The following is a 26,210-nucleotide window of genomic DNA, read 5'->3' as shown; positions in this document are numbered from 1 at the left end:
ACTATCAAATGAAGGGCTTTGTGTACAGCATCTTTTGAGTAGGATCATGAAACCACATCTCCCATCACACCTGGACACCAGGTAACACAATATCCCATCTCATAATGCTTGTCTTGCTGATAATGTTGTAACCATGGCAACATGTTGTCACGTTAATACTGAGAAATGTGATATGCTGCCCAATAAACTTGATAAAGTATGGAAGTATGCTTAATACATAGTAAACTAAAATGCATGAAAAACATTGATTTTGAAACTGCAAAGAAAATCAAAACATGAACAAGTCTGTGATCCTTGTGTCCCCAGGTGAACATTTATCACATATTCATATAAAAGGTCATCACATACATCTATCAAGATCAGCTTGGGTACAAGTGTAAATCTTGCTCATGTTCAATATTAACAAAACAGCTTCCTGGAAACCTCTGAACAGGGATTCATCTAGGACTCTTAACTACATGTAAGTGCCCCTGACATGCAAATTGGGAAATAGTATTACTTATGTTCAAAAATGGGATTTTTTTAAATTAGATTATTTCATAAATTCAGAGTATTTCGAGACTGCATTCAATGCAACAATGTAAAACTAATCATTAAAACCTGTTCCTATTTATTGGTCTTGTTATAAGTGAATACAGGTTACTTCTACAAAGCCACAAAATTAATCAGTAAAATATATTTTTACATAGGACCATAAAGTGGGAAATTTAAGTTCCAAATTGTGAATTTTTAATGACATTTGCTGCAGACAGAAGATCAACCTCTGATCTGGTCTAGATACATCCCTGCTGAAGTCAACTGTATTGACACATTAGGCTCACCTCTTGGTAACTGTAGCTCACCTGTATGTTGTCTACAGTGAGTGAGTGAGTGAGTATGGTTTTACGCCGCTTTTAGCAATATTCCAGCAATATCACGGCGGGGGACACCAGAAATGGGCTTCACACATTGTACCCATGTCAGGAATCGAACCCGGGTCTTCGGCGTGACGAGCGAACGCTTTAACCACTAGGCTACCCGACCGCCCCGTATGTTGTCTACAGTTAAACATGTCAACAGTCTAAAAGATCATGACAGCCACTCAGGCCACATATTCATACAAATATGTTCTGCATAAATAAATAACACAACTCTGTAACAAAGACAGCCACTGTCGTTGATATTCATTCAAGTAGTTTCTGCATAAATAATAATAACCAGCTCAACTCTGTAACAAACCTGACAAAGTAGGATGGCTCCATAAGGAGATATAAAAAAATGTCGAAATTCAGCTCCCTTAGTCTGGCAATTCCAGAAAATATTATGGAGGCATATATACACTTTGAGAGAATTTATTATCGAGATCAAAACAAAGTAAAAATGTATCATATTCTAAACAGAACATAGGTCGAGCCCCATAACTAACTACAAATACCAAATTTCATTTTATTCAAAACTTGATGGGTAACTGAAAAATGTTTGTTCACTTAGTTTCAACTTTATCGGCCAGTGTGTTTTAGGAGAAGATATTTATGATGAACGACGCGACTGACAAACAGGCAATGACACAAGCTCCCTTGACTTTCAGTCAGGTGAGCTACAAATGTAAGTGGTGAAAAATTAATGTATCCTCTCACTAAAAAACAACATGAGAAACACATCAGAGTCCTTATCTTCCTTGTCCTCTATATTTGTTGATTGAAACCTCTGACAAAACCACTCCATGTTCTGAGAAAAAGGTATTTACTTTCAATAATTCATCTGATTATAACACTCAAAGCATCACAATACATCCAAACTTAACTCTTACAGGTCTACTGGAGGTTCCCCTGAAAATAATGATAGTAGATAAGGACTATGCGCAGTACGATACCCTGATGTCACGACACAATATACTATATACTGCAAAACTGTTCACAATGCACAAATCACAGGAAACAAAAGCTGAATATTTTCAAAGAACTGACACATCGAATGGACATATTATTAATGCATGTTTAGACTAAGCCATTATATGAGATTGAATTGACCTTGAATAATATAATAAGATGAGGTGAAATAAGATCATTGTACTCATATCGTATCGTGATTTAATCATGTTAATAGTGCTAGCCCACCAAGATTCCATGCCACGGTTTAACATGAATACCCCACTCAGTCACAGTATACTGACTCTGAGAGGACCAGTCCTTGTTTTAACCCCTGATGCTGAGCGCCAGACAGGGTAACAACAAGTACCATTTTTTTACGCATCTGGGGATCGAACCCCGGACCTTCCACTCTCCAGGGAGGCAAGCACTACCACTAGACCATGGAGGCGGTCGATTAATATAATCAAGCCCAACTGCAGATCATTAGGCCACAAACATTTCTTGTGCTTCCGTTAAAACAACAGACCCACTGTTTCACGTGCCACCCAAATATTTTTTATATTGCTGAAAACAGAAACGAAGAAACACATATTTATATATTGAGAAAAAATTGTGTTTTTTTGCCTATTATTGTTGCTGTAGCTATTTTGACCTTCAAACTAAAATAAAATTAAGCTATCATCTCACTTAAACAATACATTTGTGTTCAGCATTATCAAATTCGTATATTAATTCCTAACGACCCAAATCTATTGGGTACATGTTACCAGAAATGCAGGTATTTCTTTCTTGACCTTACCCATTTTACTTATATACAATCCCAATCTCATTAAAATCAGATCTTAGTTCTCGCTATCACTAAACAAAGATCTGAGGACATCCCATCATGTCCCCAATGAAAAGACTAACAAGAGGTCGACATTAGCCATGATTAGCCAATCAGAAAGCAGCTTTCTTGATCTTTGCAGCACCAGTTTCAACTATATGCTTTGAACAATACTGAAGAGTAGAATATTCCAGAATGTCTAACAGGTTGCCATAATTGTACGACCGTACCTCCCACATGCTGTGGAAAGTCTCTTCCTTTTAATTTTTTTATCCCACTGAAGCGAGAGATAGATGATGATTTTGACGGAATCAGTCGTAAAGACAGTAACTATCATTTGGAATGACTAGAAAACACATTCCAAGCAGCACTCTCCCGATTTGGTAAGTGATACTCTTATTAGTTGGATGAAAGGTCATTCTGACAAGATCCATAACAGTTTGTCCTCAGATCTTTGCTTAGCAGTAGCAAGTACAAAGATCTGATTTTAATGAGATCGAGAGAATCTTCATTGAAGCATTAATTCATGTAAGGTATATAACACATGTATCTATACACAGCGTGTTGTGTATCATATCATTGAGATTAATACTGTGGGTAACTGGTGCATCATTTCATCATTAGGGTGCAGGGTTTGATAAATACATTGCCACGAACCAAATCAGGATCACATCATAATCAAGGTGGTCCAGCAGTCCAGTGGAAACAAAACAAATCGTAAGTATTTTTATTTTCAGCAACTTAACAAAATGAACTGCTAGAATATTTGTTTGAGTGAGTGAGATGGGACTGTTGCTTTGAACAGTGTTTTAGTAATATCACGGCATGTAAGCCTGATGGAGGAAAGCTGAAAGTGATGTGGGTCTCAGATTTTTATCGCTTTCGTGAAACCCACGTGTACGGTGCAGACACGTCTAGATGCAATCTGGGTGAAGAAGTGTGCTTCAAACCATGATCATAGGTTTCTGGAACGCCTAAGGGATACAACTCAGCACAGCGAAATGCAGCACCTTCAAAACTGAGCAACCATGACCCCAGAACATCTGTGATACAAAGATGTGAAAATTCCTATGATAAGGGACTAGATGTAAATGTTGTGTGATTTTCCCATGGAACTGACCATGATGGCTTCCTGTATTTGAATGACACTGTTGAGTGTTGACACTAAGGCCACAATAAATTAATCGTTACATTTTCCACCCCACCTGCCTCACTATTGAACACCCAGTCCCGCATTTTGTTATTGTCCCCATGTAGCTACGGATGAAGAAAATAATCATTTGTTGGATTTCTTTCTTTGTTTGATGAAATACAACATAGGTATTAAAACAAAGATAACTGCATCAGGTAAATCACATCCATCAACTGTTATTGTACACCATGGTACACAGAAGCCATGACCAGTTTGTTTAAATAAGTAAAATATCACTAAAATACTTCTGGCCACAATGTTTTTATAAACCTAAATCTAATAATTCATATATTGTGGCCTTGCCATGCTAACAGTGGTATTCATTGATTAGTCTAATCGTTGTATATCCTTTGTGATGAGGGTATGATATGGAATAGCACTATCAGGCCTATACTGTGAAGAAATTTGTCTCGACAACTATCATCATAATCCTATTATGCAGTAAACAACTAACAACAGAGGTTTCAGTTCAAAGTCTTTCCACAGCAATAACAAAAGGTTCAACAACAGTTAACAAGTTTCCCAGCACAGCAATCACACAGAAGCCTTATCAATGATGTAGTCGGTATCGAAGTAAATCACAGTTACAGAAATATCATCTCTGTAGAATCTCACAATACTGTCCGGAAGGGTTAGCTGTGCAGAAAGTTGTCCATGATCGGGGCCCAAGGAGTTCCGAATCAAATGTGTAGCAACATTTGCATCCACAGTGATATTGGCAAGACTGGATTTCCGTCGTTTGAGCATCTCATTGATATCTTTCAAGGTCGTGCCCTGAGGGGGATGGAAGTTGACCCATACCTGCCGACCATCCAAGTGCCCTGCAACGAGTTGAACGACCTTCTCGGGTGATAACGTGTCCCACAGCCCGTCTGAGGCTAGCACAAGAAATTTGTCTCTGGGTGTAAGACGATGGTGGATTATTTCCGGTTCAGCAGTCAGATATGGTGGGGTGTGGTAATTCCTCGGAATGAGTCGGTTGCCATAGATACTGATGGCAGACTGTGGTGACCGTACCGTATTTGCTATATGTTTCAGATCTTTAGAAGCCCACTTGTATCGAACATCGCCAAATGCACGCAGTGGCGCTAAGTCACCAAACAAACGCCCATTCTTTAAAATATTTCCTGATTCATTCGGGTGATGTCTGAACAAACGGTTCACTTCCGATTCATTATCAGCATTGTGTAAATTGCTGAGAGCAACTGCCTCCCACTCGTCTCCATGAGTATTAACACCAAGCACTGCCTGAGCGTCACCAGCATTGGCTATATACAAATCTAGTCCATCCACAAAAGCCACACAACCCACAGCACCAGAGAAGGCTGATTGCAGACAGTGAAAGTTCAAATTAGAGTTTTGTTCGGGTAAAGCTTCTGTACAAATATCTTGATCTAACCTGACAAAAGCATTTGTCAAATTGTCTACAAGCGTGTCTTCTTCTCCGTGTACTGCTAGGGTTTCACTTGCAAACTTTGCCAGACTTCTCTGTTGAACAGCTCCTAGATTTTCATTGTAATAGTCCAAACCACTCCTATACTGATGCATAAGTTCTTCATCCAAATTCATCTTATCATCCTTGATTTGATGCAGAATTTCAGGTGAAGATAAAGTCACCGCTATGTAGTGAAATAGACGTTCACGGACAGATTGAGCACAAGAATTACCTGCATGGCCATCAAACATGCCAAACAAATACCGGCCGCCAACCCCCCACTTACTATGGCTCGTCAATAACCTTGCTTCACCGCGACGGTCTTCTATGGGGTTATTTGACTGTAGTTGGTTTGTCTCAAATCCTTTGACAGGTCCGTATGTTTCTTCCACGGACGTTTCATTGGCTTGTAATATCGCTGTGACATGCTGTGGGGTCAGTCGTGGAAACTTCACTGGATCAGGGCCACGGAAACTTCTGAGTGTGTACCATCGAATTTGACCGATATTCAATGTCCCTCGCGTTGAAATTTGTCCAATGTTCTTGATATCATAGCACCACACTCGCGTTTTCTGACACCTTGACAATGTAGGCCTACTGATCTTTGACCATTTAAACTCACAGCCACTACACACAAGCTTTAGTCGCGTATACATGACCTGATTAAGTAAACAGTCTTGTTATATTGTTCGGCACTCTCATTTTACAGGTGAAAAACACACTTGACTTGCACACTTGCTGTCAATGACATGAGTAACCTTCCCAGGTGGCGCTCTATAAAGTATTTACGCACGGATATAATATTGGTGCTACAAACGTCAGACGTACAATGTGTATCCCGCATGCTCCAAAGGTGTTTTGACAAATATTTGGTGTCATGATTTGACACTGGTGTTTAAGGATTGTCATATACTAAGCTACATACATACTAATTATGGATAAGGATGTACATAATGTGCTAATAGTCTTGTAACAGATGTGTATAGCAGTAGGACTAATAATAATCACTGTACCTACCAGTTATTAAACGGATAAATGCTCTTGAAAATAGTTGTGTGGGGACAGGGGGATTTGTGTGTGCGGGTCACGTATTTTTAGTGTTCGTGGGGATGCGTTGGTGCTTGTTTTCACGTTCGCAGAGTATAAACTTCGCGATAGTTTAAAGTCATAATGAAAGTGTAATCATTATAATAGAACAGATTGTCATTGACATCTTCTGTGTATCAGCTAGGTGTAAGGTTTATATTTCAGTAAGTAATCATACCTACAAACACTTACATTCAATGAACAATGAACGGTTTCGCTTGATCATTTATAAACATTACACTGTCCAAAGACGTATATAGAACATATATATATATATACGTCCGTGCATTGTCGTAAATACGTATAGAAATTGTTTGTAAACCAGTCAACAAAAGTTTTGAAACTCGTTTACATTCAGATTTCAGTAATCTAAATTAACAAATTTTCTATGTTCATTATCAACAAAACAACAACACCCCAACTTTGTCGTGTTGCCACCTTCAGTGACTGGCTTCGTTTCTTCGTTGACCGCCTCCGTGGTCTAGTGGTAGAGCGTCCGCCCGGAAGGTTCGATCCCCGGCCGCGTCATACCAAAAGACGTTAAAAGATGGTACTTGTTGTTACCCTGTCTTGCGCTCAGCATTATGGGGCTAAACAAGGACTGGTCGGCTCGGAGTCAGTATACTATGTCTGAGTGGGGTATTCATGTTAAACTGCGGCATGGTACCTCAATGAGCTAGCACTATAAATCGGCATCAGTCCGGACGAGTACAAGCAGCCACCGTTATCACTTGCTTGATATCAAGTCTACAATTACTGTTATCAATCAAATGATCACGATGTTAGAACCTACACTGAAACGTCGCTCCTAATTGTAATATAGAAGTTGGTCATTCATGAATCTTATCCTTACCTAAAATTCAATTTGATCAGAGATGCGTCCTTCCGGACTTTTAGTATAGAGTTTTTTTGTTTCAGTGTAGGGCTCAGGACGTCGGTATATGTTATATGTAAATAAGAAGTTTGTCATGCATCCCTTTATCACAAGGCCTGACAAGGGGACTTTCATATTACTTTCTTACTTGTCTTCAAGATACTTTCGTCAAGAAATATCAAAATAGAATAACTATTGCAACCAAGAATGTCATATCATTATTGTAATATTTACAACCCGAGGCAACGTCTGCCTGCCAGGCTTACCAACATCCTGGGCTAAATGAGAGAAGACGAAACTTTATACACCAACAATCATATGTGAATTTATACTTTTAAATGTTTATATTTGTTTGTTCGAGTGGCTTTTAGGACTTCGTAGCCTGGTATATTATATTTCAACAATGATCATAACATGGGATTTGATTTATGTAATGTATGACACTTGAATAAAACTTCTTCTATTTTGTCTTTAGTATATTAGTGTTTTGTTTCAGGGGTAGATGCTGGCCCCATTTAAATCAACGACTTCCAAAGATATGCAAACGATCTGTTTGTATTATTTGCTTTATGTTGTAATTGTTTGGGCCGCGGCCGACTATGGAGCGTGGAATGAACACTACATTTATACCCCACAAGTTATAAAGCTCAAACCACATCACGCAGAAAGCCTTACGCCTGTTCGGATAAGGGTGATGGTGCCGGTAAACTTGTAAAGAGAAAAGTACTATTATTTATATAAGTAATGGCAGCGCCCAAGAAGCTAGTGCTTGCGAATATTTAGTTTTCGTATATACCCGTTTCCTTTCTCATCACGATGTTGACGAGGGTTGTACCATGTGTGAGACTACTCTCCAAACACAATGGCTTGATAAGCTACACAAGGGGATTGCATTCATCACCGTGTTTAACAGGTAAAGGAGAAACATTTTGTTGACACAATGATTTTTTTCAAGCATTTGTCATGGTATGTTCTGATTAGACCTTCCGTGGATAAAATACACTTCAGAACTGGATTTCTTTTCTTCAACCCCTTAATATCCATCACAGTTTTCAATTACATTTTTACTAAGTTCTTGGTCTTTATTTACCCACTGTTTTTCATATTTAGAGATGCGTTCATAAAATCCAGCTCTTGCCTCCAGCGAAACATCATACACGCCAAGAGTTCTCACGTCCTTCAGTCAACATTGTTTTTTGTCTGGTTGAAGTCCTGTTTTTTTTAAGTTAACCATGGACGTCAAGGGGTCCTTGTCATTGCCCAAATGTTAAGGACCGACTCCCCCACCATGCCTGCAGGTCAGTTTCTGAATTACAGAGTAAGTGGATTTGCACGGTTGAAACTGTTATCATTTAATCTTTTTACAGCATTAAAGAAGACAGAGAAACAGGAAGGATTTCGAAAGGACATGCCATCAGCTGACCAGCGTCCCCTTTATCTAGATGCCCAGGCAACAACACCAATGGTAAGGTGTGAGTGAGTTTAGGGTTTTATTCCGCTTTGAACAGTATCACGGCATGTCTGCTCCATGTGGGAGCAAAGCCCAAAAGGATGCATGTCACAGACATAAATAACTTTGGTGAAATCCCTGAGGCAAGTGTATGTAATGCACAAGCAGGTATATATTGCCAACAGACCAAGGAGCAACTGTAAAACCCATGACAAGCAGATTATGGCTAAGCACATACCTCACACCCTGCCCCTGTCAATGCTTTGTTGATAAATGAAGTTTAAAAATTCATTATTTGTTATTGTTGTTTCTCCACTGAACTGCAGGATCCCCGCGTGTTGGATGCAATGCTACCATACATGGTGAGCTTGTACGGCAACCCCCACTCGCGCACACATGCTTATGGCTGGGAGAGTGAGGCCGCGATGGAGAAGGCAAGAAAGGTAATTCACCTTAACGTTGTCAGTGTTTTCCCATATATTTCCCAACACTGGTCTTCAGAAGATCAATCACCTGATGAAGGAGCAAGAAGTAGCTCTGAAACGTCATGAAATAACATAACAAAAGATGCTATCCATAAAAACAAAGTGTCATGTATTTATGTTCTTCCAAATTCTAAATGCCTGTCAAAGACTTTGTATTGACTGGGTTGTTACTGCTGTGTTTTTTTTCTATGTAGTTATTGTACATTGACATTGTTGTAGTCCGGTGCACCTGTACAATCTGATGAAACTTTTTGCACTCTGTTTCCACAGCAAGTTGCATCAGCAATTGGTGCTGATCCAAGGGAGATAATCTTTACAAGTGGAGCCACTGAGTCAAACAATATTGCAGTGAAGGGGGTGGCCAGATTCTACAAGGAGAAGAAGAGGCATGTGATCACAACACAAACCGTCAGTAGCCAGTATTTCATTGTTCAATTCTAGTACAACCAGATCATACTTGATAGTTTACTATGAGAATAAATAACAAGCTACTAGGAATTACAGTTCATGTCATGGATCTCTTTGACATTAATTCCTGAGGGAAAGATAAACCATGATGCGAGTTTCGAGTTCTCATCACCTGAAATGTACAGTGTAGTGATTGACTGCTAATTTTATACATTTATTTATTTTAACTGAATGTTTATTAGTACTAGCTATGTAAGCATATCAGATCAGTCACACATCCAAATACTCATTCTGCAGTCTCTTTATGAAAAACGTTTTTGTCTTCTAGCCCAAATTTGTCTCTTTCAGTAGAATTTAGTGAAAACTTTATTTTATCAGATATTACTTGACTGACATATGTTTTGCTAGAGTCAGGTTTCCGACAAGAGTCTAAAGTGGAAGAGTTATGAGATAGAACAGGATATGTCAGATTCTGACTCCATGTCTTTCAGGAGCACAAGTGTGTATTAGACTCGTGTCGGGCGCTGGAGGCAGAAGGTTTTGATGTGACGTACCTTCCTGTACAGACCAACGGCATCATCGACATGAAGGTAGGGCTCTGTACTGAGTGAGTGAGTGAGTGAGTGAGTGAGTGAGTGAGTATGGTTTTGTGCAGCCTTTAGCACTATTCCAGCAATATCATGGCGGTAGACACCAGAAATGGGCTTCCTCCACATTGTACCCATATGGGGAATCGAACCCAGGTCTTTGCCGTGACAAGCGAACACTTTAACCACTAGGCTACCGCTCACCCCCCAAGAGTTGTCATGGAACTGCTCGCGGAAGTAGTGCCAAAAATACCACCTACTTTGTCTCTGCAATATAGCTAGATTTCCTTGTTTTCCCAGCTGTTGGAGGAGTCCATGAGACCTGATACAGTCTTGGTGTCCGTCATGTTCATTAACAACGAGATTGGTGTCCGGCAGCCTGTCAACGAGATCGGTAGGTCATCAGCTATCAAACCTCAGTGTTAAAATGCAACATAAGAACTTTAAAAAATATTTCTCAATTTTCATCGAAATAACAAGCTTTTCCCAATTTGTTGTTTGTTTGGTTGGTTCGTTGGTTGGTTTGTTGTTTAACGCCGCACTCAGCAATATTCCAGCTATATGACGGCAGTCTGTAAATAATCAAATCTGGACCAGACAATCTAGTGATTGATATTATGAGCATCGATCCACACACTTGGGATCGATGACATGCATCAACCAAGTCGGCGAGCCTGACCACCTGATCCTGTTAGTTGCCTTTAGTAAATGCCTGTAATTATGTACAAGGTCCTAAGTAATGTGCCTGTTGGTCTCAGCCTAATTTATTGTGTTAGTTACTTGTAACACTGATTGCAGAATGGATGCAGTCTATGAAATGTGATCGGAAAACAGAAATGTTAAGGACTTTTTCTTGAAAAGTATTTTTCAATTTGGTAAATAACGTGTGGTTGGACTTGGCAAAAATAGTATTGAGTTGGGACAGTTTTCTCTGAGTTGGTTGTTCTCCACATTCTGCCAAACAGAAACATTTGAGTTCATGTGGAGAGTCCTACAGAATATTACTGATAACTTTTGTATTTTACAATGGTGATAAACTTTGTGTGTTTTCAGATTCTATTGTGTATTTGATGTCCAAAAATTTCACCGCTGCTTTCAAATGAAATTTCTGGGTATCAAATACTCAATGTCACCCATCCATCTGAAACATACACATGGACATATGGAATGTTTGTGACCTTGACCTTGAGATGTGGAAAGTTTTGTGACCTTGACCTTGTGCTGCTGCAGGTGAACTCTGCAGGTCAAGGAAGGCGTTCTTCCACACGGACGCAGCCCAGGCTGTGGGAAAGGTTCCAGTGGACGTCAACGACATGAAGATTGACCTGATGTCCATCAGTGGACACAAGGTGTATGGCCCTAAAGGTCAGTGGACAACTAGACTTGAAGTATTACCATATGAAATGCATTAACCAGTAAAAAGGTGTAATTCCATCACATACTACTCAAAAAGGACGACACGATTCTTTCATATCACTATAGTTGATATGTGATGGCATGACAGAAATACTATGGAATCGGGTCGTCCTTATGGTTTTTTTAGTTGTTTAGGAATATATTTAAATCTATGAAATCCTTATTTCAATGTTTACATAAAAACTTTCTGAATGCACAAATATGCATAACTACTAATGAGCCCCACACCATTTACACAAATTACTCTGCGTGACAAATAAATAATTGGCTAGTGGTGTAACCATGTAACATTCCTAACGGCTGATATCGGTGTATTAAAGTGAAGGCTCACTTGTCCCAGTGAGGATTTCATGATGGAAAAGGGCTGAAATACCTCAAACTTGTCTAAGAGATCTGTGTGTGAAGCCCATTTCTGGTGTTCCCCGCCATGATATTACCAGAATATTGCTAAAAGCAGCATAAAATCATACTCACTCACTAAGAGATCTGTGTGTGAGCCCATTTCTGGTGTCCCGCGCCATGATATTACCAGAATATTGCTAAAAGCAGCATAAAATCATACTCACTAAGAGATCTGTGTGTGAGCCCATTTCTGGTGTCCCGCGCCATGATATTACCAGAATATTCCTAAAAGCAGCGTAAAACCGTACTCACTCACTAAGAGATCTGTGTGTGAAGCCCATTTCTGGTGTCCCCCGCCATGATATTACCCGAATATTGCTAAAAGCAGCGTAAAACCATACTCACTCACTAAGAGATCTGTGTGTGAAGCCCATTTCTGGTGTCCCCGCCATGATATTACCCGAATATTGCTAAAAGCAGCGTAAAACCATACTCTCTTACCAAGAGATCTGTGATGAGTGGGCTATTTTGAACATTTCGTATTCATGAATGTTATTTGCCAATGTTTATTAAGGATTTGTAATGATATATTTGAAATATTGAGCACTCACTTTAGTATAACACATCTGAGTAATGGTGTCACAGCATTCCACTGTACACCCAGGAGATGTATCTCGACCTGCTCAGGTCAAATATGCTGACTTTATGTGCAGGTGTGGGTGCCCTGTGTGCGTGGCGACGCCCCTCTTATCACATACACTTTATGTTGCAGGTGTGGGTGCCCTGTGTGTGTGGCGACGCCCCTCTTATCACATACACTTTATGTTGCAGGTGTGGGTGCCCTGTGTGTGTGGCGACGGCCCTCTTATCACATACACTTTATGTTGCAGGTGGGGTTGCCGTGTGTGTGTGGCGACGCCCCTCTTATCACATACACTTTATGTTGCAGGTGTGGGTGCCCTGTGTGTGTGGCGACGCCCCTCTTATCACATACACTTTATGTTGCAGGTGTGGGTGCCCTGTGTGTGTGGCGACGCCCCTCTTATCACATACACTTTATGTTGCAGGTGTGGGTGCCCTGTATGTGCGGCGACGCCCAAGGGTGCGTGTTGAGGCCCCTCAGAGTGGAGGAGGACAGGAGAGGGGGATGAGGAGCGGCACTGTCCCCACCCCCCTCGTGGTCGGGTTTGGGGCTGCGTGTGAGGTTGCAGTCAAAGAAATGGAAGTGAGTTGAGTATAGTTATTTATTGGGAAGGACATAACGATGCTAACCATTTCAGCATGTTCAGAGAAACTTCCTTTCAACATTTTAAGCTTCTTTTAGAATGGAACATCTGAATGGCAATGACTTCATTAGCATATGTGTAGTTGGATAGATATGATCACCAGGTGGTCCCGGTACTCATAAGCAGAACCAACTATTTGAGTGTAAAATTCAGTGATGGAGGTCATGTTTTGGAGCGACCTCACTCACAGAGCGGATCATGACAAACAATAAACCTGTCGCAAGTCTATGTTAAAGTATGGGAGTTACGATGACTTTAGCGCTATGATTGTGGAGCGGACCCCTGTTGAGTTTTGTGTGTGTTGTTGACAGTACGACACGGAGAGGATCAACATGCTGTCCCAGAGGCTGATAGATCGCATCACAGCCCAGGTGCCGCAGGTCATCAGGAATGGGGATGCGGACCAAACCTACCCAGGTACCAGTGGATTGTTGTAGTTCTCTCAAGTTGTGGTCCGTTTCCCATGTATGTTTACCTGGTATCTTCATCCAGGAGGTAATGCATGAACTTTTGTTTTGTTTTGTGTTGCAGGTTGTGTTAATCTGTCCTTTGCCTTTGTGGAAGGGGAGAGTTTGCTGATGGCCCTCAAAGATGTGGCATTGTCATCAGGAAGGTGAGAACTGCACTTCTAGTTAATTATTGCCACATTTACTAACACATCTTCTCCCATGCTTGTTTACTGCACTCGTATCATCTTTGTTTACTGCCCTTGTATCATCCTTGTTTACTGCACTCGTATCATCCTTGTTCACTGCACTAGTATCATCCTTGTTTACTGCACTAGTATCATGCACTCGTATCATCTTTATTTACTGCCATCGTATCACCCGTGTTTACTGCACTCGTATCATCCTTGTTTACTGCACTTGTATCATCCTTGTTTACTGCACTAGTATCATCCTTGTTAACTGCATTCATATCATTCTTGTTTACTGCACTTGTATCATCCTTGTTTACTGCACTAGTATCATCCTTGTTAACTGCATTCATATCATGCTTGTTTACTGCACTCGTATCATCCTTGTTTACTGCACTCGTATCATCCTTGTTTACTGCACTCGTATCATCCTTGTTTACTGCACTAGTATCATGCACTCGTATCATCTTTGTTTACTGCACTCGTATCATCCTTGTTTACTCACTCGTATCAACCTTGTTTACTACAGTCGTATCATCCTTCTTTACTGTACTTGTATCATCCTTTTTTACTGCACTAGTATCATGCATTCGTAGCATCTTTGTTTACTGCACTAGTATCACCCTTGTTTCCTGCACTCGTATCATCCTTGTTTACAGCACTAGTATCATGCTTGTTTACTGCACTCATATCATCCTTGTTTACTGCACTTGTATCATCCTTGTTTACTGCACTCGTATCATCCTTGTTTACTGCACTCGTATCATCCTTGTTTACTGCACTCGTATCATCCTTGTTTACTGCACTAGTATCATGCACTCGTAACATCCTTGTTTACTGCACTCGTATCATCCTTGTTTACTCACTCGTATCATCCTTGTTTACTACACTCTTATCATCCTTGTTTACTGTACTCGTATCATCCTTGTTTACTGCACTAGTATCATGCACTCGTATCATTCTTGTTTACTGCACTTGTATCATCCTTGTTTACTGCACTTGTATTATCCTTGTTTACTGCCCTTGTATCATCCTTTTTTAGCTCATTCGTATCATCGTTGTTCACTTCACTCGTATCATCCTTGTTTACTGCACTTGTATCATCCTTGTTTACTGCCCTCGTATCATCCTTGTTTACTGCACTAGTATCATCCTTGTTTACTCATTCTTATCATCCTTGTTTACTGCACTCGCGTCCTTGTTTACTGCACTCGTATCATCTTTGTTTACTGCATTCGTATCATCCTTGTTTACTGCACTCGTATCATTCTTGTTTACTCACTCATATCATCCTTGTTTACTGCACTCGTATCATCCTTGTTTACTGCCCTCGTATCATCCTTGTTTGCTGCACAAGTTTGGATCTCAAGTGGGTATACTAGTGTGGTATGGCTGACAGGAAGTATGTAACACAGAACGTATATGACACCCTGGTTCCAGGAGCTGTATGTATGGTTCTTGTGTTCACAGTGCATGTACATCAGCGTCGTTGGAGCCGTCGTATGTGCTGAGAGCTATAGGAGCCGATGAAGATCTTGCCCACTCGTCTATCAGGTAGGCAGAGTCAGGGGTCACAGGTCTCAAAAGGGACATACTTTTCCCTCGTGTACTATCAAGTGAAGATCCGGGGTAGAATAGGTGACTATGCTTGTCGGAAGAGGCAACTTTTGGGATCGGGTGGTCAGGCTTACTGACTTGGTTGATGCATGTCATTGTATCCCAATTGTGTGGATCAATGCTCATGATGTCAATCACTGGATTGTCCGGTCTAGACTAGATTATTTACAGATTGCCGTCGTATGGCTGGAATATTGCGGAGTGTGGCGTTAAACAACGAACAAACCGAAACCTCGTGTAATTTGACATCTGTTCTGTCTAATTAACATCAACAAACAATATATACAACAGAACTAAATGTTATCTTTATAGTGTCTCAAACCAGTGTCATACATATGTGAACATCACCTGAAACCAGAGTGATTTGTATGATGTACTGAATGGATTGGTGCGATGTCAATCTGTCTGGTTTTGGCTGAGATCAGATTTCAGCAAGATTACAGTAACCAGAAGTAACCATTACCACAGATTTCATACTTCGTACGCCACACTCAGCATTATTCCAACTATATGATGGAGGTCTGTAAATAATTGAGTCTGGACCAGATAATCTAGGGATTGATATCATGAGCATCGATCCACACAATTTGGATTTGATGACATGCATCAACCAAGTTAGCAAGCCTGACCACCTGATCCCATTAGTCGCCTCTTTTGACAAACATAGTCGCCTCGTGCCGCAAGCATGGTTACTAAAGACCTAAGTTTTCAATAATAAATTCAAGAGCATTATGAACATACATAACATGTCCTAAATATTCCCAGTGTTATTTTTTATTTGTAACAATGTTTATAAAGTTACCTGCTCCTATCATGCCTTTGTCGTGAAGATCCAGGTAAGAATAGGTCTTCAGCAGCCCATGCTTGTCATATGAGGTGACTAACGGGATTGAGTGGTCAGGCTTGCTGACTTGGCTGATGCATGTCATCATATCCCAATTACGTGGATCAACACTCATGATGTCAATCACTGGATTGTCTGGTCCAGATTATTTACAGACTACCGTCATATAGCTGAAATATTGCTGAATGCAGTGATAACAAAATACCAACAAACAAAAAAACCTACCTTGCCTCTCGTGATAGAAATGATATTGACATGTTTCATTGTAACAACTACTGCAGGTTTGGGATTGGCCGGTTCACTACAGAGGAGGAGATCGATTACACAGCTGACCGCTGTGTCCAACACGTCAAGAGACTCCGTGAGATGAGGTGAGATTCAAGGCAACTTTCTAAACTTCAGGGACATTCAGGGAGGCTAGTTTTGACCAGGGAGTAAAACCTTTTTATCAATACATTCCCTTTGGGGATTCCATGTTGTGAAGATCCCCAGTATACCATGCTTGTCTCCTTATGGGCGTACCAGGGTAGAATACATCCCAGTATACCATGCTTGTCTCCCTTTGGGTACACCAGGGTACAATACATCCCAGTATACCATGCTTGTCTCCCTGTGGGTATACCAGGGTAGAATACATCCAAGTATACCATGCTTGTCTCCCTGTGGGTATACCAGGGGAGAATACATACCAGTATACCATGCTTGTCTCCCTGTGGGTACACCAGGGTACAATACATCGCAGTAAACCCTGTCTGTGTCCCTGTGAGTATTCCAGGGTTAAATACAATCCAGTATACCATGCTTGTCTCTTTGGGTATATCAGGGTAAAATACATCCCAGTATACCATGCTTGTCTCCCTGGGGGTATACCAGGGTACAATACATCCCAGTATACCATGCTTGTCTCCCTGTGGGTATACCAGGATACAATACGTCCAAGTATACCATGCTTGTCTCCCTGTGAGTATTCCAGGGTTAAATACATTGCAGTATACCATGCTTGTCTCTTTGGGTATATCAGGGTAAAATACATCGCAGTATACCATGCTTGTCTCCCTGTGAGTATATCAGGGTAAAATAGGTCCAAGTATACCATGCTTGTCTCCCTGTGAGTATATCAGGGTAAAATAGGTCCAAGTATACCATGCTTGTCTCCCTGTGAGAATATCAGGGCAAAATAGGTCCAAGTATACCATGCTTGTCTCCCCATGGGTGTACCAGTGTACAATACATCGCAGTATACCATGCTTGTCTCCCTGTGAATATATCAGGGTAAAATAGGTCCAAGTATACCATGCTTGTCTCCCTGTGGGTATACCCGGGTACAATCGACCCAGTATACTATGCTTGTCTCCCCATGGGTGTACCAGTGTACAATACATCGCAGTATACCATGCTTGTCTCCCTGTGAATATATCAGGGTAAAATAGGTCCAAGTATACCATGCTTGTCTCCCTGTGGGTATACCCGGGTACAATCGACCCAGTATACTATGCTTGTCTCCCCATGGGTGTACCAGTGTACAATACATCGCAGTATACCATGCTTGTCTCCCTGTGAGTATATCAGGGTAAAATAGGTCCAAGTATGCCATGCTTGTCTCCCTGTGAGGATATCAGGGTAGAATAGGTCCAAGTATACCATGCTTGTCTCCCTGTGGATATACCAGGGTACAATACATCCCAGTATACCCTGCTTGTCTCCCTGTGGGTATACCAGGGGAGAATACATACCAGTATACTATGCTTGTCTCCCCGTGGGTGTACCAGTGTACAATACATACCAGTATACCATGCTTGTCTCCCTGTGAGTATATCAGGGTAAAATAGGTCCAAGTATACCATGCTTGTCTCCCTGTGGGTGTACCAGGGTACAATACTTCCCAGTATCCGACCCAATAGTAATTATTTCGTTCTAAATGAAAATCGTCTGGGAACCGAGGTTTCCGGATATTTGAAGTCTTTTAACCGGTTATTTTAGATATTTGTGACTTTGAATATTATGCGCAGAAAAAAATTACACCGTACCCCTTCAGCCAAGTCCAGCAAACGAACGGGTGATGAGAAACTTCGTCAGTACAAATTCGAAATTTGAGATAAAAAATCACCAGACATGTTGATTTACCGTTTAAATTGTATTTTTTGTTCAGCTAGGCATTGCTTTATATCCAGGGATTAAGATTACCTTGTGTATTTTCTCGTAAACTAAGCCGGACACAGCAATCAGCTGTACACACGTTTTCTTGGAATCTACCGGTGATTCGGTCAAGACACACCCAATGATATAACTTTACAGGATTTTAAATGCAAGGATCGGCAAAAGTTGTATCTGAAGCTATTTTCTTATCAGGAATAATATATTCCAACATCTTGTTAATTCAGATGCAGCTTTTACTAAACATATTTAAAATAATAATAACCCTAAGCGAAGCAGCTGATCGCTATTTCCGGGTATTATTTTTAACATGGAACCAGTCTGACCAGTCACCGTCAAGGCTCCCGTGCACGTGATTGCGAGAATTAGGCGTTGACATAGAATCGTCCAACAAAAACAAATATGACTTTTAATGAATCAAAGTATGGCCATTATGATATATGTATCCCTTCTCTGTCAACTAAAGTTTGTTTCAAGTCGTCAATAGCGGTAATCTGACCCTGGTTGCTGTTAATAATGGTGAGTTGTGCGATCTTCCGATCGCTTCACACACGATTTCGCCAAAATTATTTAAAACAATATTAAAAGGAATTTTGAATAAAATTAATGAAATAAGTTACAAACATAAGTCCAGATATACAAAGAATACTTTTTATAGCCAGACAGTGTAATTACATGAATAATTTGCGAACTTCAGTATGGATTTGTTGACATGGTATTTCCGGTGTTACATGCTCACAGTAATGTCTTTCCATTGGGGAAAAAACATCAAAACTCATTAATTTGTGTATAATGCGCACCCCCTTCTACACAGCTGTGTTTTTTGGAAAAAAAGTGTGCACTATTCTCAAGAAAATACGGTAAGGCTTACTGATGAATTTACGCCAATTTGACTCTGAATTGGTCCAAATAAGCGCCCACCCCTTCTGTCTATTTTTAAGCGCCCTGGGCGCTTATTGGGTCGAATACGGCACCATGCTTGTCTCCCTGTGGGTATACCAGGGTACAGTACATCCCAGTATACCATGCTTGTCTCCCTGTGGTATACTGGTTCACTGGATTGTCATGTCATCGATCCCAATTGCGTGGATCGATGCTCATGATGTCAATCACTGGATTGTCTGGTCCAGACTCGATTATTTACAGACCGCCGTCATATAGCTGGAATATTGCTGAGTGCGGCGTTAAACAACAAGCAAACAAAACAAAGTGTACCAGGGTAGAATTGATCCCAGGGCTGACAAGGCACCAAGTAAGCCAGATTCGTCTCTGATGTGAACACAGGGCCAGGTAGATCTCGTGTAAGCTATTTCCTCTCCCTGCCTCCTTTCTGACTGCAGTAGTTTAGTCATTGTTGCAGTAGTTTAGTCATTGTTGCAGTAGTTTAGTCATTGTTGCAGTAGTTTAGTCATTGTTGCAGTAGTTTAGTCATTGTTCATTGTTGCAGTAGTTTAGTCATTGTTGCAGTAGTTTAGTCATTGTTGCAGTAGTTTAGTCATTGTTGCAGTAGTTTAGTCATTGTTGCAGTAGTTTAGTCATTGTTGTGCATTTCTCTTACCTGTTTTCACTCCAAGAACCTGATCTTTTGTTATTTCAGCCCCCTGTGGGAGATGTTTCAGGAGGGTGTTGATCTCAAGTCCATCAAGTGGACACAGCACTGAAACACAGCACCGAAACACGGCCTTGTACAGCCACCAGTATCTGTGTGCCATACATGCAAGCAGCTTCCACTAAGTGGGTGTGATGTGGTGACACCAACCATCGACGCCCGCAAACATTGCCAGGTTCTCTACATGTAATGAGTTGGCAACAAGACATGATGCTGGGCTGTCATTTAATCAGAAGTCTCACTGGAGTTTTGACAAGACAATCATTATTATCCTATTGTGTTATGTTTCTGCTCCATGCAATGTTTTGTGTGAATGTAATTACTAGAATGCCATCTGTGTGAAATCTGTAGGTGTGTTACTGTGTATTTATGCGGTGTCTCCAAGTACAAAAATAATCTTAGCAAAATTACTTTTCTTGTAGTATGTGCAACATTCACTACTCAAAAGAAGTTAAAGAAAACTCCATTTTTGTCATATGTCTACAGTTAAATTGTCATGGTTGTTGGGTATTGCAACACAATCTTCCAATTACTGGTGGGGCAGTTGGGTAGCCTAGTGGTTAAAGCGTTGACTCGTCATTCATGCCTGGATTCAAGTCCCCATTTTGGTACAATGTGTGAAGCCCATTTCTGGCGTCCCCCGATGTGATATTGCTGGAATATTGCTAAACATGGTGTACAACCATACTCATTTTCTCTCTCCAATTATGGGTGTTCTTGTTTTCAGTGGTATACATTAAGATAGAATTCAGATGACAGCCCTTAAAGGGGGACTCTGATCCATGATCTGGTGTCCATTTTCTGCCCAGGTGTAGGCATTGTAATTAAATCCATGTGACAAACTGAGACAGTGCCTTTGTGTAGTTACAGAAATGAGAGTGATCAGTAAATGCTTATAGACACAACCAGGAAAGTGTTCAGGGACTTGAATATTGGCTGGGACTGCCATGTTTAGCAGAGTGGAGTCCTCCTTTAATGATAGGTATACTGAACTTGGGTCCACGTCATGTTAGCTAAGTTGTCCTGTGTACCGCTCACAGGTCAGAAATAAGGTGAAGTCAAGCAATGGTGGTCACAGAGTAATTATTTGGGTGACCACGTTCAGCTACTCGACTCCTGAGAGTTTCTAGGGCTTCGGTCCTGCCCCACACTGAAGCACATGTTACATGTGGTGTCTCCTTGGGCAAGTGACTTTGTTCGAAATATGCCTCTTTTTCACCTAGCAGTAAATGGGTACCCGGTAGGATGAGATGGTAATTTGACTGGTAACCTTCTTGCTCCTTACAATGCAGCTTGGGTTGTATACTCCCCGCGAGGACGAGAATGAAAGTCTGGAGCACACTGGTCCATTGACCGGGGTAATAATGTAGCCCTTAGAGTGGCTTTGGCAGTGTTATCAATATGCACATTATTATTTTATGTGAAGAATTTTTTTCTAAATTTTGACACATTGTGATTTTGACAGATTCGAGGTCAGTACTGTAACCATGGTAACCAGAATGTACGAATTAATGTTAATCAACTGTGAGGATATAATCTCTATAATCAGTGCCTGGCTTGTTTCCGATAACCTAACATAGCATGACCTGGAGTTCTAGATTTCATTCCTTGCTTAACATTTTGAATAGTTTGACTCTGTGGTCCATTGACTTTTATTCAGTCCCTTATAAGCTTGGTTGTGAGAAACCTCAGTGAATTTCACTAATAAGAGTTTGCCTCAGCCCTGTATGTGGCATATTCTTGCAATGTACACATAGATTTGTTGTGGAGTTGCTATGCAAAGGTGTCGGTAGTAGTAATGTTTGTTATTTGTTGACTTTAAATAAAGCTGATATTGTATGTCCATCGCCATAGTTACCAACAGAGATTATATTGTTTGGGGGATCATGGGAACAGTCAATATGCTGTTCAAAGACATGTCAGCAGGAATGGCAACTTTATCTGGAACATATAGCTTTTCTCTAGTGTAAATTTTCATTAGTTGATCTCAGGGATTGCTGCATTTTCAAAAACATTTCCTAAACTGATTTGACTTGGAAATATTCCAATAGCTATTGCAGTCTAAGGGCATTGCTATCTGAGGAAGGGCATTGCTGTCTGAGGAAGGGCATTGCTGTCTGAGGAAGGGCATTGCTGTCTGAGGAAGGGCATTGCTGTCTAAGGGCATTGCTGTCTGAGGAAGGGCATAGCTGTCTGAGGAAGGGCATTGCTGTCTGAGGAAGGGCATTGCTGTCTAAGGGCATTGCTGTCTGAGGAAGGGCATTGCTGTCTGAGGACGGGCATAGCTGTCTGAGGAAAGGCATAGCTGTCTAAGGGCATTGCTGTCTGAGGAAGGGCATAGCTGTCTAAGGGCATTGCTGTCTGAGGAAGGGCATAGCTGTCTAAGGGCATTGCTGTCTGAGGAAGGGCATTGCTGTCTGAGGACGGGCATAGCTGTCTAAGGGCATTGCTGTCTGAGGAAAGGCATAGCTGTCTAAGGGCATTGCTGTCTGAGGAAGGGCATAGCTGTCTAAGGGCATTGCTGTCTGAGGAAGGGCATTGCTGTCTGAGGAAGGGCATTACTGCTGGTTTGTATTGCTTAGTTGGTTGTACTGAAAACTTTCAAAATCAAAATGTTGACATGTAAGACACAGGGTACTTACTGTATTGCTAACTGGAAGCAATGTCCAGTGTGTATATTACATGTACGGTTCCACTTACATCCTTGAAATATGATGTAACGGTTACTAGGGCTGGGACGGGTAACTCGGGTATCCAGGTTGGGTGGATCCTGAGTCGGACCCGGGTACCCATAGGACTACCCGGACCTGTGGTTAGCCACATGATATATTGCTTAATGGCTGTAACAGTATGAAAAATCATTTGTTAAACCCCTCGCCTACACAGCTGTATTTTCTTGGGGAAAAAACATGCACATTATACACTAAAAATTAGGGCATATATTTAGAATCGGAATGTGAGTACAGTAACCCAATGTGCAGGCCGGTGTATTGTGGGGCCCCTTGTTGGGACGGGTAGTAGGGAGTCGGGTACCCGGTTCGGAAAGTCGTCACAGCCCTAACAGTTGGGTTGCTTGTTTAACCTCATTAGGACAGACTTTTTCATTGCCAGGTTTACAGATTTTGTGATGAAAGGAGGAAGGAGGATAAACCTAGATCAAAGGGTTTTGGATTTTGTTCTTCAAAATGCTATCTGAATATGATTCCTTTGGAGCCGTGTTATCCGTTTCCTGTTGGGTTTTGCAGTTTAGCCAAGTGCTTGCACAGTGATTGTGTGTTGAACGTGCAAGTTTCCAACTGGAGCAATAAAACAAATGATTTTCAGATTTGATTTTTTTCACTATTTTATTATTCCTTATTTTAGAGTGAGGAATGTGTAAATCAGTATTAATTTGAAAAATCTCACCTTAAACCCTAAAATACTATGGATGTCGCATTCCATCCTGGTATCGATTCATGGGAGTACTTGTGTCAGTGATATGATGTACAATGTTTCTTGTTTCTTGAAATTTGTGACCACAGTGACAAATGTCAGACAGACAGTGGACGCGGTTACTAGAATAGGACGTGTAAGTCCAGGACGTGAGTTTGAGAAGTGGCAGGTGATTTCACTTTATTTTCTCGCTACCATGTACATTTGTGAAGTAACTGCTACCGACCATTTGGCCAGCACCATGTGTACAGTGGTCTGTAAATAGTTGCATGTCTGTTATGACCAGGACATGCAACATGTACAGGATATATATATAGTCTGTTTGATCGTGAATACAACTTTATGAGAAATCTACATATTGTCTCTTCTTTTTTTCTTTACAATATCGTCACTAGGGATCAGGGTGCCGTTGTACAGAACAACCTTAGCCATATGACAGTCGTAAGTCTATGTTATGGTATGGGAGTTACGATCACCTTAGCGCTAAGATCCGTAGTACAATGGCACTGGGGAACAAGGTAGATATGTAGAATCTCCTTACAGCAGCCATTGCAACATGACTGGTGTGAACTGGAGCATTGTCCTGATGGAGAACTCCACAGCCAAGTCTTCCGCAACGCCTCTCTGATAGGTCTGTTTAATAGTTTAGCATACTATTCACCTTTCACGGTTGTTCCCTGTGGTAAGTAATCAATGTGTATTATGCCATGACTGTCCCCAAAGAAGGGGGGCATAACTTTCTCAATTGATCCGTTGGTTGGTTTGTTGTTTATCGCCGCACTCAGCAATGTTCCAGCTACTTGACGGCGGTCTGTAAATAATCAAGTCTGGACCAGACAATCTAGTGATTAACATCATGAGCATCAATCCACACAATTGGAATTGGTGACTGTTGGTTAGGGGAGACCTGAAGTGTTTCCACTCAATGGATTTTGTTTGCTGCCAGGTTCATAGTGTTTGTTTGTTTGTTGTTTAACGCCACACTCGGCAACATTCCAGCTATATGATGGCAGCCTGTATATAATCGAGTCTGGACCAGACAATCCAGTGATTGACATCATGAGCATCGATCCACACACTTGGGATCGATGACATGCATCAACCAAGTCAGCGAGTCTGACCACCCAATCCCGTTAGTGCTGGATCCAGGTCTCATCACTCGTCACTAGCCTAAAATCAGTGTTCGAAATACCTGCCTGCCCGACCGTCCGTGACGGGTTGATTTCAACTCGGGTTGCCAGATTTTCAAATCCCCCTGCCCGACGGTCGGGTTATATTTCATATGTGAAAATATTCAAAATATTTCCCGATGATAAGCATTAATTCACATGTAAAGATGAATGATAAAATGTAACCAAAAAGAAACCCCGTTAGCTTATCCTGAGAAACATATGATTATAGTGGGCAGGCAGGTTTTGGTCAGGGCTGGCAAGTATTTCAGCTAGCCAGTCCTGTGGTCTGGCTGAAATTTTTGGGAGTTTCATACCCTGCTAAAATGAACATTTCTTACAGGGCATTAGAGGTGGTGGAGCCTTACTTCATCCGATAGCATTCCAGGAACCCATTGGGCAAAAATAATTAACACATGTAGATGTTCATGAAGGATTGTTTCTATTGACCCACACAAGAGTCCTGTGGTCTCCATCAACTCCTTGGACCGCCTCTGTGGTCTAGTGGTAGAGCGTCCACGCAGACAGCTGAAGGTCCAGGGTTCAATCTCCGGCTGTGTCATACCAAAAGACGTTAAAAGATGGCATTTGTTGTTACCCTGTCTGGGGCTCGGCATTAAGGGGCTAAAACAAGGACTGTATCGGAGTCAGTATACTGTGTCTGAGTGGGGTATTCATGATAAACTGCAGCATGGTGTCTCAGTGGGCTAGCACTATAAATCGGCATCATTCCAGACTAGTACAAGCATGCACACACACACACATGCATGCACGTCACTATAGAACTGCAATAATCTTGGACGCGGCGTTAAGCCCCATTTCACTTCAACTCACCTCTAACTCATTGAGTGTAATGCCGAAAAGGTGACTGCTTGTCGTAAGAGGCAACTAACGGGTTTGGGTGGTCATGCTCGCTGACTTGGTTGATGCATGTCATCGATCCCAATTGCGTGGGTTGATGTTCATGTCAATCACTGGATTGTCTGGTCCAGACTCAATTATTTACAGATTGCCGCCATATAGGTGTAATATTGCTGAGTGTGGCGTTAAACAACAAACAACAAAGAGTGAAATGCACCTATCGTTCAGTGCCAGGTTGTGGATGGAATGGCATTAATGTTTTCTTGTGTGTTACTGGTGGTGGGGCAACCAGAGTGGATGTCACCTTCTAGACATTACCTGTAATCCTTCACAAACGTTTCATTTAGATTGCAATAGTTCCCCAATATTCTGGGACCCGTGAAGATCCAGGTTAGAATAGGTCTTCAGCAACCCATGCTTGCCGTAAAAGGCGACTAACGGGATCGGGTGGTCAGGCTCGCTGACTTGGTTGATGCATGTCATCGATCCCAATTGCGTGGATCGATGCTCATGATGTCAATCACTGGATTGTCTGGTCCAGATTCAATTATTTACAGACTGCCGTCATATAGCTGGAATATTGCTGAGTGCGGCGTTAAACAACAAACAAACCAACCAACCAGTATTCTGGTGACTGACCTTCAAGGGTA

The 26,210-nt window shown here is 41.3% G+C and overlaps 2 protein-coding genes across 2 annotated transcripts; one reads left to right on the top strand and one right to left on the bottom strand.

Annotated features, from left to right (window-relative positions):
* Positions 1 to 1,705: 1,705 nt before the first annotated feature.
* LOC124149205 (pyruvate dehydrogenase [acetyl-transferring]-phosphatase 1, mitochondrial-like) lies at positions 1,706 to 6,078 on the bottom strand. The gene has a single exon (XM_046520682.2). It carries the CDS (start codon positions 5,957 to 5,959, stop codon positions 4,403 to 4,405), a length of 1,557 nt encoding a protein of 518 aa, XP_046376638.2. The 5' UTR covers positions 5,960 to 6,078; the 3' UTR covers positions 1,706 to 4,402.
* Positions 6,079 to 7,999: 1,921 nt separating this feature from the next.
* Positions 8,000 to 23,884, top strand: LOC124149285 (cysteine desulfurase, mitochondrial-like). The gene is made up of 13 exons (XM_046520806.2): positions 8,000 to 8,176; positions 8,631 to 8,728; positions 9,040 to 9,156; positions 9,469 to 9,606; positions 10,098 to 10,196; positions 10,494 to 10,587; positions 11,424 to 11,558; positions 13,019 to 13,176; positions 13,549 to 13,654; positions 13,769 to 13,850; positions 15,345 to 15,428; positions 16,617 to 16,706; positions 20,087 to 23,884. Exons 1-13 carry the CDS (start codon positions 8,080 to 8,082, stop codon positions 20,148 to 20,150), a joined length of 1,362 nt encoding a protein of 453 aa, XP_046376762.1. The 5' UTR covers positions 8,000 to 8,079; the 3' UTR covers positions 20,151 to 23,884.
* The last annotated feature ends 2,326 nt before the right edge of the window (positions 23,885 to 26,210 follow it).

This window comes from Haliotis rufescens, unplaced genomic scaffold (genome assembly GCF_023055435.1).
Source record: "Haliotis rufescens isolate VD_foot unplaced genomic scaffold, xgHalRufe1.0.p SCAF_17, whole genome shotgun sequence".
In the NCBI taxonomy this organism is placed as follows: Eukaryota; Metazoa; Mollusca; class Gastropoda; order Lepetellida; family Haliotidae; genus Haliotis; species Haliotis rufescens.
Note: the sequence above shows the minus strand (reverse complement) of the source record. Positions and strands in the feature narration are given on the sequence as shown.

Coding starts and splice junctions, on each gene's coding strand:
- LOC124149205 (XM_046520682.2), bottom strand. CDS start 5,959: ATGTATACGCGACTAAAGCTTGTGTGTAGTGGCTGTGAGTTTAAATGG.
- LOC124149285 (XM_046520806.2), top strand. CDS start 8,080: ATGTTGACGAGGGTTGTACCATGTGTGAGACTACTCTCCAAACACAAT. Junction 11,559..13,018: donor CAAGGTGTATGGCCCTAAAG/GTCAGTGGACAA, acceptor TTTATGTTGCAG/GTGTGGGTGCCCTGTATGTG. Junction 13,851..15,344: donor GTGGCATTGTCATCAGGAAG/GTGAGAACTGCA, acceptor TTGTGTTCACAG/TGCATGTACATCAGCGTCGT.